At 45.4% G+C, this 16,516-nt stretch overlaps 1 protein-coding gene across 5 annotated transcripts in view; it reads right to left on the bottom strand.

Annotated features, from left to right (window-relative positions):
- The window catches only part of GRAMD2B (GRAM domain containing 2B), a 219,916-nt gene that overhangs the window by 44,222 nt on the left and 159,178 nt on the right, over nucleotides 1-16,516 (bottom strand). Inside the window, exon 1 of one of the 5 annotated variants that reach the window (XM_077291331.1) lies at nucleotides 15,752-15,919. The exons of 1 other annotated variant lie outside the window; for it this stretch is intronic. Coding sequence is in view for 1 of the 4 variants with exons in the window: in XM_077291298.1 (XP_077147413.1) it covers nucleotides 15,015-15,094 (80 nt within the window). In the remaining 3 variants the exon portion in view is untranslated. Of the gene's footprint in view, nucleotides 1-15,014; nucleotides 15,670-15,751; nucleotides 15,920-16,516 lie in introns of those variants that run through there. 3 more of the 5 variants (XM_077291314.1, XM_077291298.1, XM_077291305.1) reach the window with 3 other exon arrangements.

The following is a 16,516-nucleotide window of genomic DNA, read 5'->3' as shown; positions in this document are numbered from 1 at the left end:
TGCGTCGAAATCTCTTGTCAATTTTTCTTTTCCGTCCACATCTAGGGAGGTTAGCCACAGTGCCATGGGCTTTAAACTTCTTGATGACACTGCGCACGGTAGACACAGGAACATTCAGGTCTTTGGAGATGGACTTGTAGCCTTGAGATTGCTCATGCTTCCTCACAATTTGGTTTCTCAAGTCCTCAGACAGTTCTTTGGTCTTTTTTCTTTTCTCCATGCTCAATGTGGTACACACAAGGACACAGGACAGAGGTTGAGTCAACTGGCTGCAAGTGTGATTTAGTTATTGCAAACACCTGTTAGGTGCCACAGGTCAGTTACAGGTGATGTTAATTACACAAATTAGAGAAGCATCATATGATTTTTCGAACAGTGCCAATACTTTTGTCCACCCCCTTTTTTATGTTTGGTGTGGAATTATATCCAATTTGGCTTTAGGACAATTCTTTTTGTGTTTTTTTTCATTTAAGACAAATTAAATGAAGATAATAATACCAAAGAATTTGTGTTTGCAATCATTTTCAGGAAGAAACTGAGTATTATCTGACAGAATTGCAGGGGTGTCAATACTTTTGGCCACAACATATATGTACATGTATATATCTTGGTACCATGTTAGCCAGTAGATAGAAAAATATTTAGAATGGAGAGTCCTCAGTGGTTGTTCCATTTTAATGGCTAAGTAAAAAGATGGTAAAATGCAAGCTTTCGAGACTACTCAGGTCCCTTCATCAGGCATAAACTAAAAGAAATTCTGTAGAAACACATATTTATGCACAATACAGCCCAGAAATAATGCCAAAGATAAGACAGGTGATGTGAAGCAGAACTACCATTATGTGGGAGTGATAAACCGTTGTGTCCATAACTATTGTTTATATTTATCTGTCGACAGAGCAAATAACAGCTGACCGATGTGGAGATATGACACCTGGCGTACCCAATAGGACATCAAATACCTGCGCCCACACAACCCCTTTAAAAGGATATTTTTACAAATCTCTATGGATCAGCTATTATCTGTAATATTAAAAGGAAAACAGCCTTACCAAGAAAATTGGAGAAAATGCCTGTTGTCCATTTCTTTGAATGGAATTTTAACAAAATATATATTAATTTAAAGTGACGTCAAATGTACGTACTTGATTGGAAAGAGGTTTCCAGTGATAAAAATGTTTAACTTCTTAAATTATAAGATTAGTAGTTAAAATGGTTTCGCAAACGCCTCCAGTACAACAAACAATGTTCACCCTGGAGCAAAATCTGAAATCTATCCAGCTAAATTAGATGCAACAAAGAACATCCTTCATATCCCCTGTACAGGACTGGATCATGAGTGGCAGCATGACTCGAATCAGCTTGCAGCATGTTTCTAATAAACCACCATAGTATGATCACCTATACTGCTGAGTAGCTGTACCTCTTATGTTAAGACAGTATGTGCTACAATTTCATTCCAGTACATGTCTAAAAGCCACTTTACGATGGTAATGCAGGTACATTTTTTGTATGATTCATTACTGTACAGTACATATCATTAGGCCAGTTACACAACAGACACTTGATTTCAGTAATGCCTAGAATGGTGAAATGTGTAACACGAGTGGTGGAACCACTGTGCCGTGTTTCGAGGAGAGTCTGGAGGGGTGTGACTAGGTGAGCACCAGAGATTTCACTAGATCCTCTGATGGTGGGGTTAGGCTTGACTCCCGATGAACACCAGATGCTATACCAGAACGGACCTTAGATGCATGGCAGATGACCGCAAAGGACTGGCAGCTGGAATGGTCTGGTAGGAGAGAACAGCAGATACTGGCAGGCTGGCAGGAATACAGGAACCGCAGATGCTGGCGGGTACGGCTGAATACAGCTAGGCACTGGCAGGTGCGGGCTGATATACAGGTAAGCACTGTATATTGCGGACTGGTCTGTCTGAAAAACAGGGAGACAAGGCAAGTATGAGCAGACAGGTAGACTGACTGACGGGTACTGGGGACCTGACAACTAGCAAGCGTGAAGAACACCAACTATAAACATTGCTCAGGCACCTCCATTCAGGTGGAGGTGCCTTAAGTGTCTCCCAGCCATTGGCTAGGGACACTTTAGGACGACAAGCGCAGCCCCTTTAATAAGAAGGGAGTGCGTGCGTGCGCTCACACCCTAAGCACAGTGCCCGGGGATCTAACCGTCATGCACAGACCTCAGGCAGCAGACAGGAAGAGTGCGGGACAGGGGCTGCAGCAGTGAGTGAGCAGACGTACCTGCCAGAGAAGGAGAGAAGCATACACGGGACACTGGCATTACATAATGTAATGCTCCTGAGAAGCAGTATTTGGCTATGTGCACACGTCAGGATTTTGTGCAGAATTTTCCTAAACAAAACCAGACTTTTTCTGCAGGAAAACATTTTTTCGTGTTTTTACCGCGTTTTTTCCGGAGCTTTCCGAATGCAATTAAATAGCGGTAAAAACGAAAAAAAAAATCCGCAAAATTAATGAACATGCTGCGGTTTTTTTTACCGCGATGCGTTTTTTTTGCGGAAAAAACGCAAAATATGCACAAAAATTGTAGAATGCATTATAAATAATGGGATGCATATGTATGCGTTTAAGCGTTTTTAAGGCGAAAAACGTGAAAAAAATGCAAAAAATCCTGAACGTGTGCACGCAGCCTTTCTCAGTTTGCAGAGTGAGGCTGGTGTAGAAAATCTTCCAGTGTATTTATTCCAATAAAATAAGGATCCTGTTCTCTCAGATAATGCTTAACACCGATTGCCATGAGTTATTTTTCCATGATCTAGCCGTATCAGGGTTTTTTTGTTTGCAGGACGAGTTGTACTTTTGAATTACCCCATTCATTCTGCCACAGTGTATTGGAAAGCAGGAAAAAAAAATTCAAAGTGCAGCAAAATTGCAAAAAAGTGCAATCTAACAGCCACAGGTCCACCCGTAAGCTTATCAGTCAGGATTTTGTATCACTTTTGGTACAGTAATTAAACAAAGATGGGACTGCAACTATCTCACAGAGACCACCAGGCCGACCACAGAAGGCAACACCGAAACAGGAGCATGTTCAGATGAGAAAAGTTTTAAAAAAAAAAAACACAAAAAAACAAACACACACAACATGAACGTTCACTGCAGTTAGCTAAAGCAGAAAGCCAAACCAGGGTGAGTTTGCCATGACAAAGCGTGCAAGGGTCTCGGCCATGAAGGAAGTTTTTGGAATTGTATGTGGGACGTACAAAGAAAAATGCATGATGATTACAATGAAACCTGGTGATGGCTTTGTCCTTATGCAGGGCTGCATGAGTGCTGCTGGTGTCAAGGAGCTACATTTCATTGATTGCAACATCTGCTTTCATTATAGACCAATACATCTATGAATTCATGATATCATCAATATAACCTTGGCAGACATGCACTTTTCCAACATGACAATGATCCAAAACACACATTAATGTCACGGTTGCATTTCTGAAGAACAGGATGTAAGATTCAGTGGCCAAGTGTCTCCCGACCTGAACCCAATTAAACTCCTATGGGGAATTCTGAAGAGACAAGTTGAGCATCCTCTCCATCCAGCATCCAAGTTCTAAAAGAGGTCGTTCTTGAAGAATGGAAAAAGATAGATCCTGGTCATTCCATGCCTAGAAGTCTTGGTGCGGTCCTTAAAAATCATGGAGGTCATCAAAAATACTGTAGTAGTTTTAATGTGGATTCTATCCCCTTAAAGACCTCCGCCGTACTATAACTGCAGAGGTCGGTACCCCCGCTTTGATGTTTTGAACAGCCGACATGTGCCTGCAATAGCGACGAGTGGAATCGTGATTCACCCGCCGCTATTAACTAGTTAAATGCCGCTGTCAAACGCTGACAGTGGCATTTAACCGGCGCTTCCGGCCATCGGGCCGGAAATTAGCGCATCGCCGACCCCCGTCACATGATCGGGGGTCAGTGATACGTCAGCATAGCAACCATAGGTCTCCTTGAGACCACTATGGTTACTGATGCCGGCTTGCTGTGAGCGCTCCCCTGTGGTCGGCGCTCATAGCAAGCCTGCATTTCAGCTACATAGCAGCGATCTGATGATCGCTGCTATGTAGCAGAGCCGATCGAGTTGTGCCAGCTTCTAGTCTCCCATGGAGGCTATTGAAGCATGGCAAAAGTAAAAAAAAAAAAAAAGTTTAAAAAAAAATATGAAAAAAAAATATAAAAAAAAGTTTAAATCACCCCCCTTTCGCCCCATTCAAAATAAAACAGTAAAAAAAAAAATAAAAAAATAAAAAAATCAAACCTACACATTTGGTATCGCCGCCTTCAGAATCGCCCGATCAATTAAAAAAAAAGCATTAAACCTGATCGCTAAACAGCGTAGAGAGAAAAAAAAATCAGAAACGCCAAAAATAAGGTTTTTTGGTCGCCGCGATATTGCATTAAAATACAATAACGGACAATCAAAAGAAAGTATCTGCACCAAAATGGTATACGGTAATTAAAAAAGACAGCTCGGCACGCAAAAAATAAGCCCTCACCTGACCCCAGATCATGAAAAATGGAGACGCTACGGGTATTGGAAAATTGTGCAATTTTTTTTTTTTTTTTTAGCAAAGTTTGGAATTTTTTTTACCACTTAGATAAAACGTAACCTAGACATGTTTGGTGTCTATGAACTCGTAATGACCTGGAGAATCATAATAGCAGGTCAGTTTTAGCATTTAGTGAACCTAGCAAAAAAGCCAAACAAAAAACAAGTTTGAGATTGCACTTTTTTTGCAATTTCACTGCACTTGGAATTTTTATCCCGTTTTCGAGTACACAACATGCTAAAACTAATGATGTTGTTCAAAAGTGCAACTTGTCCCGCAAAAAAACAAGCCCTCACTTGGCCATATTGAAGGAAAAATAAAAAAGTTATGGCTCTGGGAAGGAGGGGAGCGAAAAACGAGAACGCAAAAACGGAAAAGGGCAAGGTCTTGAAGGGGCTATTCATTTTGTATCACTAATTTGTGTAAAACTGAAGATTTTTCATGTTACAAATTACAGAAAACTATTCTATGAAATTATCTTGTTAAAATTTTGATACCTTATGCTTGTGTTGAGCAAGACTGATTAAAAAGCTTATTTTTCAAAAGGGGTATACTCATTTATGCCGAGAACTGTACATAGCAAATATGAAAATCATGCATTTTTGTTTGATGCCTACATTTTAAAATGCACAAATATACCACAATATCTGCATTGTAACCCATGTCGCTGTGATTTTGAGTCACTTTTTTATTACTGTAAGATAAGTTACACAGTGTATATGCAGTAGTGTCTGCATCATTTTATTGTCGCGCATGGTAAATTGTGAAAGTATCTCATGATGGAATTCATGGCAGTTTACAAAGGCGACACCAAGCTATGGAAATCTGCCAAATTGTAAAGTTTCACAATAGATATTAGCAAATTACAGAAATTAAGCCTGGTAGGACGCTGTGGGATAGGTAATAGTATTCCAGTCATATCTCTATGACTTACAGCCAAAGGTACATGTAGGATTGATTCCACATCATTGTCTATTAGTAAAATGACAAGAGTCAATAATTCCAGGACACGATGAGATTACATATCTGGGCATGTTGACGCAAGATTAAATTGATTCTATAAAATGGGACCTCATCTTGAATTACAAACACCACAGGAAAAGTTTGTAAGCACTTTTTTTTTTTTTTTTTTTAATTTAGCAAAGGTAATTGTGCAACGGTGGGACCAAAACTACTACTAAAAGGAGCCTATATCAGTTTTTGGTTTGTTTGCTTTAAGCCGGGGTCACACTTGCGTGCGTAATGCGAGAAGTGCACGAACGTTTCTTGCATCAATACTCGGCACTGCCGCCGGCACTCGGGACCGGAGTGTGGGCCGGAATAAAATACATGCAGCCGCACACTCCGGTCTTGAGTGCCGGGTATCGATGTGCAAGTTTCTCGAATTACACACGCAAGGGTGACCCCGGCCTTAATGGCACTTCTGAAAAAAAAAACTTAAGAAAATACTGACATCAAAGAGTATATACACGCAAATTCAGGTTTAGACAGATCTTTGATTTACAAATTTATAAAGAGCCCCAAGCTCACCTGAGTAAGTGGGTGTATAAGATGAGAAGTACCATTTCTTAACAAGTATTAAAGGGAACCTGTCACCCCCCCCCCCCCCCCCCCAAGGCATTTTTAACTAAAAGAGCCACCTTGTGCAGCAGTAATGCTGCATTCTGACAAGGTGGCTCTTTTAGTTATTGGTGCTGTAACTGCCGAAATAATCAGTTTTGTAATTTGTCCTAAATACCTTTTCTTCAGTCCTGGAGGCAAGCCTTTCCCCCCTGCGGCCGCCCTGCCTGTGAATCCCAGCCCCGCAATGTGAATAAATCAGAAGACACTGCGGGGCTGGGAGTCACAGGCAGGGCGGCCGCACAGGCAGGAGAATAGAGCGCAGGCGCCGGATCAATTTAAAACAGCGGTGAGGAGGCGGCGCCCGGTGCCAAGAAGATTTGAGTGACGGCTGTGTGGCTTCTGCAGCAGGGGGGAAAGACCTGCCTCCAGGACTGAAGAAAGGTTGTTTGGCCAAATTACAAAACTGATTTTTTCGGCAGTTACAGCACCCAGAACTGAAAGAGCCACCTTGTCAGAATGCAGCATTACAGCTGCACAAGGTGACTTAAGGCCCCGTCTCACATAGCGATTTACCAACGATCACGACCAGCGATACGACCTGGCCGTGATCGTTGGTAAGTCGCTGTGTGGTCGCTGGGGAGCTGTCACACAGACCGCTCTCCAGCGACCAACGATCAGGGGAACGACTTCGGCATCGTTGAAACTGTCTTCAACGATGCCGAAGTCCCCCTGCAGCACCCGGGTAACCAGGGTAAACATCGGGTTACTAAGCGCAGGGCCGCGCTTAGTAACCCGATGTTTACCCTGGTTACCAAAAAAAACAAACAGTACATACTCGCCTTTCGGTGTCCAGGTCCCTTGCCGTCTGCTTCCTGCTCTGACTGAGATCCGGCCGTACAGTGAGAGCAGAGCGCAGCGGTGACGTCACTGCTGTGCTCTCACTTCTCACTGTACGGCAGGCAGTCAGTGAGAGCAGGAAGCAGACGGCAAGGGACCTGACGGACATCAGAAGGCGAGTATGTATTGTTTGTTTTTTTTTACATTTACGCTGGTAACCAGGGTAAACATCGGGTTACTAAGCGCGGCCCTGCGCTTAGTAACCCGATGTTTACCCTGGTTACCAGTGAAGACATCGCTGGATCGGTGTCACACACACCGATTCAGCGATGTCAGCGGGGCCTCAACGACCAAAAAAAGGTCCAGGCCATTCCGACACGACCAGCGATCTCGCAGCAGGGGCCTGATCGCTGGTACGTGTCACACATAGCGAGATCGCTATGGAGGTCGCTGTTGCGTCACAAAACTTGTGACTCAGCAGCGATCTCGCTAGCGATCTCGCTATGTGAGACGGGGCCTTTAGTTAAAAACGCCTGGGGGGTGGGGTGACAGGTTCCCTTTGAGATTCACCAAGTGGTTAGCCTGAGGCTCAGCTGAGTATCCCCTACGGAGGGAGAAGAAACAGGTATCTAGCAGCAGCTTATCTGGTGAGGAGAAAAACTATCAAGTATTTGGCTTACACCTGTCTTCTGACATCTTATGTTTGGCACAGTCAGATGGACCTATAACATTTTAGATAGTAGGACTACTCCTGACAAAACTGAAGGGATCAGTTGACTAATGATTAACGTATTGAAAGAAAACATATGGAGAATTGTTGGTCAAGGTTTTTTCTTCTGAGGAAGATGTATGGCACTTTGAAACACGCAGACCATAAACTGCTGAATCTTTTAATGTGACTCTGAATTGCCTTCATTCACCAGCAACACAGATTCTCCACATTTTTTCCTTCTTCACTATCTCACTTGGTCTCTCGAATCTGTGGACCGTCTGCAGCTGGGTCACATGCTTTTCTAATGTTGTGTGATCACATCTTAAAAACACCAGAACACAGGCAGGGATGCTTACCTGTTCAAGGCCTCCAGCAATTGCACTACCCAGGGTGCACCAGGCCCAAATGAAGATAGCGAAAACACAGGTGCAAATAATACCGATGCAGCCAACCTACAATCAGGAATTGGCTGCTTGGAGCACCCGTGCAAAAAAATAGTCTGTATGTGGCATGTTCACACAGGAATGCAAAGTATATGGTGAAAAGCCTATTAATGACGCCATATATATAGCGGGCTAACCATGATGCATCCTGTGTGAACAGAGGCCACAGTGTACAGAGCCATCTAGGGCCCAGGCGCACCCTGGGCCCTAGATGGCTCTGTACACTGTGGCCTCTGTTCACACAGGATGCATCATGGTTAGCCCGCTATATATATGGCGTCATTAATAGGCTTTTCACCATATACTTTGCATTCCTGTGTGAACATGCCAGATACAGACTATTTTTTTGCACGGGTGCTCCAAGCAGCCAATTCCTGATTGTAGGTTGGCTGCATCGGTATTATTTGCACCTGTGTTTTCGCTATCTTCATTTGGGCCTGGTGCACCCTGGGTAGTGCAATTGTTGGAGGCCTTGAACAGGTAAGCATCCCTGCCTGTGTTCTGGTGTTTTTTTGTTTAGTTTAGTGGAGGGTTTCCTCCAATGGTGTTTTTTTTTTGTGATCACATCTTAATCAGGTTAGCATTGAATTTAAACTAGATAAAAATACTATTGTGCTTCCAATTGCTACCTTAGCATATGACGAATTAATTATTGGGCTTTAAAAAGGGTGGTGTCAAGTAGTTTGAAAAGGAGCCCACCGCTACTCTGGGTCCTGGCTTCTTACTTGCTGTGAAGTGGTGTGCTCCCAATTGACAAGTTTGAACCAGCAGCAATATTTAGCAGCTAGTTTGAAATGTGCGCTTTCTGATGCTGTAACGATTGAATGAGCACAGGGGCACTTCAGCAGCACTGAAGTCGGTCAAATCTGTTTTGCAAGAGATTGTAAGCACTGAGCTTCTTGACTAGGAGACCAACCAACTTTGAGGATATGTGCACACATTCAAGTAATTGGCAGCGCTTTGGACGCAGCACATGTCTGCTGCATCCAAAGCGCTATCGGCTACTGAACGCAAGTGATTCTGCATGTGTTCACTGAACCGTGCGGATTCACCTAGTCAAATACATGGTAAGGGCGAAATTTATCTCACAGAGATAAATAGACATGCTGCAGTCTGGAAAGACGTGCTGCATGTCTGTCTCCGCGGGTGATCCGTGGGCATCTCTGGACTCAGTGGACGTGAGATTTCTTGAAATCCCATCGACTATGCTGTAACATTTGGACGCTGCACAAGTACACAGCGCTCAATCCGCAGCGTTTACCGATAATGTACACATACCCTGAAAGTTCTAGCCGGTAATCTAGGCAATGAGAAGTAAAACAGTTAAAAATACCTCTGTAGTTGCTTGTTTTTACAAGCATTTGCAATATTACTTATTAAAAGACAAGACAACCGCTCTGATGCTGGAAACAGTTTTTTTTATATCATTTTCCATTTTGTTTTGTTTTTAAATAAACTCAGAAGGCAGGAGATTTGCAAGTAATTTTCAATATTTCTCATTCCTTCTGTACGCATTCTTGACTCAAAAACGGCACCGAAATGACAATGCGATTTCAGCGTGTCAGTAAAGTGCAGGATGTTGTTTACATCAGCATGAACATGCTGTCCTTAATCAAATGAGACTAATGACCACATCATGAATATACACAAATGGAATGTCTGACAGGTAAAGAAGTTGTCTGTAGACAGAAATAGCAGCCATTGTTTCAGTTACATTATTCATATACGGTTATCATAATCCAGCTATAACAATCCAGCTATAACATTACCAAAATGTAGCTGTTGTGGTCTGTATGTTCCTGAAGAAGTCCCTGTAACTTTGAAAAGCGTAGAAGAATAAAAAACACAACATATTAAATTCTATCTATGGACTGATGTCTTTCAACTACTCAGCAGAGCGGAGGATCTTCAAAAAAAATGCCTTGGAAGGGGGTTAAGGTAAACACTAATGTCACTGTGCAGGGAATCTGTCATCTGAGAAAAGGCACTACTAAAAAACTGCTTAAAAATAAACAAATAAACAGTACAAGTAGCACGCAAACCTGGTTTAGGCTTTGTATTAAAGACGGAATTAATAATCTTGCAATTCAGGGGATTATTCTACACTCATACTTCCTGTCCTTTCAGAAAGTGATTTCAGTAGGCTCATCAATAGATGGCAGGATTACAATGACATAAGCAGAATCACCAATCACAATAGATGATGTAACGACCTATGCCCAGGCTCATTAGATGTTGCCATACAAAAGAGACTGGCTCAGCGCCTATCTTTCCTACTGAAACATTTAATGAGCATGTGGTTAGGTCATTGTGAAGGGAGGGCGAGTAGGGTCAGCTGTGATGTCCACTACTGGGATTCCCAAATTCTGAATTACCAGCTGTGAATAGAAGTGTTACATCTCTTTATAGTCCTGCCTCTACTGATAAGGAGTCTGCTGAAATCACTTCAGAGGACAGAAAGTATGAATCTAGAATAGCCTCAGTGACCAGTGTGAAGATTGCAACATTACAATTTCAGCTTTTAATACAGAGCATAATATGGAAAAATTACATTAAATAACATAAGTCTTGATTTAAACAGGTCATTTTCTGATGACATTTCCTTTACAATAATTTACATTAGTTCTAATTTATAAATGCAATAACTTACAAATGTCGTATGAGAGAACATTGGATTTCACCTATGGAAATCAATTACTGCATCCTTATCAATTTGTGGTTAGATCCTTATCTTCCACGACGACCAATTTTATTTGGCCCCATACACATGAGAACGTCGTCCGAACCAGTCTATATCCGTGAGTTCAGCCATGATTAGTCTCATGTGTATGAGGGGCTTCATACGGCTACGCCATATCAGATGATCATTTTGCTTTTTGCTTGAAGATTTTTTGTTTTAAATACAGTTTTGAGCACAGAAGCATGCAGACTAAAATTACACTTACAGTGCATAGTCACTTTTAAAGTATGTCCTGTAGATCGCTCTGTACAGCACACAGTGACACACTATTATCTACAAGTTAAATGCAAGATATCAGCTCAGCTACTCATCAAATATTTCTGTAGACAGTAACTACAAATCTCAACACCCTGACCTCAATTCCAAACCAGAAGTTCTAATCCACTGGTGCGACTGAATAGGCACACAGTACATGTCATCTAGCATCCAAAATCATAACCGCCGACTTTGGTTCAGGACCTCAAGTCAGGTCTAAAGTTCTACAGTGAGCCTGATCATAGATTTAGGTGGCCCCAACCATGGGCAGCAGGGATCAGACATTGGCAGCGTTATTACAGCCGTGTATGTTCTGCTCTGAAATGTTGAAGTCTTTCACAGTGAACATACATATACATACATACATATATAAATAAGGCCTTGTACACATACATGGGGAAGGGGCATGGTTCACTGACTGCTAATCAGTGAAGCAGTCAGTGAACCATGGCACCCACCCAGGGTGCCAAGTCCAAGATGTAGGTCTCCCCATTCTACTGAACTTGAGTGACAGGTCCTTCCCCATGTATGTGTACAAGGCCTTATTTATACATCAGTGTTTAAACATGTACAAGAAAAAACTATACCGATGTCAGAGTGTCACCACCAGTGTGTGTCACCACCAGTGTGTGTCACCACCAGTGTGTGTCACCACCAGTGTGTGTCACCACCAGTGTGTCAGTGTTTTTCAAGGATGGATAAAGAAACACACAAATAAATAACTTACAAAGAGTCTCCTATACTTCACAATGATAAAAAAAGGAGACACACCCATGTGCTTTATGTGTTTTTCAAGGACCCATAGACTTGTATTAGCCCTTGCCATCCGTGCTATATGGAAAAAAAACAGACATGTCTGTTTTACACGGTCCATAGAGAACATGGACAAGTGAACAGTCCTATAGATTATACTGGGTACGTGTTGCATCAGTGAAAAAAATGCTGTTATCAGATGTACTGGAGCGGGAGACGAGAAACAGTCAGAGACCAGCGTCTTGGACTTATCACCGATGCCATATGGTCCCTGGGCAGCTTTTGATGGCCGATTTTCTCTGGCTGGCTGAAAAACTATTTATATATAACCCCTCAACATTTACAATCAAAAAGTGCATATGACCCTCCCCTTCAAGACACCCTAAAATACAGACGATTCACACAAAGACCCACTAAACAAACAATGAGTCCTAATTCAATATTCTCACAGGACACCAAGAGACTCCAGGCCCTCCTATATCTTACTCCCAAAAAGTGGGATCGCCAATAAATAAAAAATAAAATACAGCCTCCAGACCTGACACCAAACTACCCACTCACAGCCCTCATAACACAAACTTCTCCATGTTCATCCTCAAAAATCCCCCAGAGATCGGAGAAAAGAACAGAAAAGGGGAGAAGTCCGGGTGGGGTCACCCAGGAAATTAGATGGCTCTTCTAGCAGATTTTCCCTGGAGGTTCTTGGATGTCCTGGGAAGATCAGACAGTCAATCCATAAAAATAAGAAATTGTGGTGAACGCAAAAGTTGGTCATAGGGGTGGTCACCTATGTTGCTGCTCAGAGTATCAGATGGACCCTATAGGTGGCAGGAGACCCTTTATACTGATAAATAGACGTGAATCTCCACAGACTCCGTTTTCCTGTGTGTTTCCCTGCAGAAGACTAAGGACCAGGCGATAATCACTAGCCAGCATGGGTATTCAGGTCAGTAACAAAGCTGGATGATGGCCTACAAGGATATTTCGAGTAATAAAATAACCACCACAAACAAAATAAAACAATACAAATTATAAATGCACAATACAAAATCAGAAGAGAAAAAGCAGGTGGAGCTGAAAGTGACACCTCTGTCACCGATATAGCACCAAGTCGCAGCCTGTACTGCACATAGCACAAGTCCTGGGCACAAGTCGCAGCCTGTACTGCACATAGCACCAGTCCTGGCCACAAGTCGCAGCCTGCACCGCACATAGCACAAGTCCTGGGCACAAGTCGCAGCCTGTACCGCACATAGCACCAGTCCTGGGCACAAGTCGCAGCCTGCACCGCACATAGCACAAGTCCTGGGCACAAGTCGCAGCCTGTACCGCACATAGCACAAGTCCTGGGCACAAGTCGCAGCCTGCACCGCACATAGCACAAGTCGCAGCCTGCACCGCACATAGCACAAGTCCTGGGCACAAGTCGCAGCCTGTACCGCACATAGCACAAGTCGCAGCCTGCACCGCACATAGCACAAGTCCTGGGCACAAGTCGCAGCCTGTACCGCACATAGCACCAGTCCTGGGCACAAGTCGCAGCCTGTACCGCACATAGTACAAGTCCTGGGCACAAGTCGCAGCCTGTACCGCACATAGCACAAGTCGCAGCCTGCACCGCACATAGCACCAGTCCTGGGCACAAGTCGCAGCCTGCACCGCACATAGCACCAGTCCTGGGCACAAGTCGCAGCCTGTACCGCACATAGTACAAGTCCTGGGCACAAGTCGCAGCCTGCACCGCACATAGCACCAGTCCTGGGCACAAGTCGCAGCCTGCACCGCACATAGCACAAGTCCTGGGCACAAGTCGCAGCCTGTACCGCACATAGCACAAGTCCTGGGCACAAGTCGCAGCCTGTACCGCACATAGTACAAGTCCTGGGCACAAGTCGCAGCCTGTACCGCACATAGCACCAGTCCTGGGCACAAGTCGCAGCCTGCACCGCACATAGCACAAGTCCTGGGCACAAGTCGCAGCCTGTACCGCACATAGCACAAGTCCTGGGCACAAGTCGCAGCCTGCACCGCACATAGCACAAGTCCTGGGCACAAGTCGCAGCCTGTACCGCACATAGCACAAGTCGCAGCCTGCACCGCACATAGCACAAGTCCTGGGCACAAGTCGCAGCCTGTACCGCACATAGCACCAGTCCTGGGCACAAGTCGCAGCCTGTACCGCACATAGTACAAGTCCTGGGCACAAGTCGCAGCCTGTACCGCACATAGCACAAGTCGCAGCCTGCACCGCACATAGCACAAGTCCTGGGCACAAGTCGCAGCCTGCACCGCACATAGCACCAGTCCTGGGCACAAGTCGCAGCCTGTACCGCACATAGCATCAGTCCTGGGCACAAGTCGCAGCCTGCACCGCACATAGCACAAGTCCTGGGCACAAGTCGCAGCCTGTACCGCACATAGCACAAGTCCTGGGCACAAGTCGCAGCCTGCACCGCACATAGCACAAGTCCTGGGCACAAGTCGCAGCCTGTACCGCACATAGCACAAGTCGCAGCCTGCACCGCACATAGCACAAGTCCTGGGCACAAGTCGCAGCCTGTACCGCACATAGCACCAGTCCTGGGCACAAGTCGCAGCCTGTACCGCACATAGCACCAGTCCTGGGCACAAGTCGCAGCCTGCACCGCACATAGCACAAGTCCTGGGCACAAGTCGCAGCCTGTACCGCACATAGCACAAGTCCTGGGCACAAGTCGCAGCCTGCACCGCACATAGCACAAGTCCTGGGCACAAGTCGCAGCCTGTACCGCACATAGCACAAGTCGCAGCCTGCACCGCACATAGCACAAGTCCTGGGCACAAGTCGCAGCCTGTACCGCACATAGCACAAGTCCTGGGCACAAGTCGCAGCCTGCACCGCACATAGCACAAGTCCTGGGCACAAGTCGCAGCCTGTACCGCACATAGCACAAGTCCTGGGCACAAGTCGCAGCCTGCACCGCACATAGCACAAGTCCTGGGCACAAGTCGCAGCCTGTACCGCACATAGCACAAGTCGCAGCCTGCACCGCACATAGCACAAGTCCTGGGCACAAGTCGCAGCCTGCACCGCACATAGCACCAGTCCTGGGCACAAGCCATACCGTGTACTGCACTTACAGCAATGACGGCACCTTGGCCTCCTTCTTCTGCTTCTTGGCCTCTTCTGGCTCACACGAGGGCTCCGTCATGACCACCATTTCCCCAGCAGGCTGCTCCTCCTCGGTTTCCCCCTTTCCTCCCGGCTCTCCCCCTCGCTGCACAGATCCGGGGCTTCGGCGCGCACACACAGCTCTGCACTATCGCGCCACAGCCTCACATCCAGGAGCGCAGCAACACCCGGCCGCTGAGGTGAACTGGTCGGACCGGTCTCCGCGGCGGCTAATTGTCAGCTGCCGGCATTCGCTTCTTCCTATGTAAAGCAGCTGATTTTAATTTACCAAAACAAACAAACAAACTACAGCCGCTGTATAAAGAGGCAGAGCGCGGTCCTGCGACCACAGCCACGTGCGAGGGCACCGGCGTGAATTATTCACGCAGGAAGCAGAGTGTAGCACAATGGAGCCATGTAAATGTTTCAGGAGAAGATGAGTGAGGTTTCCCTGTGATGCTGAGTATGGGTTACACAGCTCGGAGCTTTGTGGGGACGGTGTAGGGTATGTGCCCATACTACGTGTCACAGGTGGGAAGCCCCCCAAATGCTCGAAGCCTGGACCGAAGCCTTTCCACGAATCCTGCAGCCATGTGTGAACATATCTTTCGAGCACGCCGTAGTGGTTCGGTCAGCACCCGAGCATGGCCTGATAACACCTTATCCCAGCACGGTCACTCATCACTAATTTATATGTAAAAATTACCTGCTGTTCACATGTTCAGGCTTTTCGATGTCTTTTAATCACTTCAGGTTTCCGAAGATGCCAAGCTGGTAAACGTCTTGCGACCGTCCTGCTCTCTACTTTACAAGTCAAGGGAGAAGTCAGAAGCCGTCTTGTGTGTTCCGCCAGTGTTCTTGCTTACAAATAATCTTCGCAGTTTCTTCCTTGTTGAATGGAGTTAAAAAGTAGTGTGGGAAATGGCATTTAAAAAAAGCTGCTGTTGGTTGAAAAAACACTCCGGAAATTACCCAAAATAATAGCTGGTGATTCCTGACGCTGCTTCTTCTCTAAGGTTCACATTGCGTTAGGGCAATCCGTTAAGCGCATAGCACTAGCGGATTGTGCTAACGCAATGTATCTACAGGGATCGCGTTTGCCGATCCCGCTAGCGCAGATCCCCGATCTGCGCTAGCGAGGAACGGACCTCGGGCGCACCTCGGACGCTGCAAGCAGCGTCCGAGGTCCGTCAGAAAATAACGGCACATCGCTAGCGCGTGCCGAAAATGGCATGTGCTAGCGATGCGTTGGCGACCCGTTAGCACATTGCTGTCAATGGGTGCGCTAACGGACCCGTTACATGGCGTTAAATGCGACAATTTCGCCATGTAACGGAGTCCACTAGCGGACACCCATTAACGCAATGTGAACCTAGCCTAAAATTTTGGTGCATTTGCTGCCTGAAGACGACGTTGTGCACATGCCCTTAAGTGCTTTGGTGCCGTGTGTTTTTACTGTAGCTCACAGTTG

The sequence above is a fragment of the Ranitomeya variabilis genome, chromosome 1 (genome assembly GCF_051348905.1).
Source record: "Ranitomeya variabilis isolate aRanVar5 chromosome 1, aRanVar5.hap1, whole genome shotgun sequence".
NCBI lineage: Eukaryota > Metazoa > Chordata > Amphibia > Anura > Dendrobatidae > Ranitomeya > Ranitomeya variabilis.
Note: the sequence above shows the minus strand (reverse complement) of the source record. Positions and strands in the feature narration are given on the sequence as shown.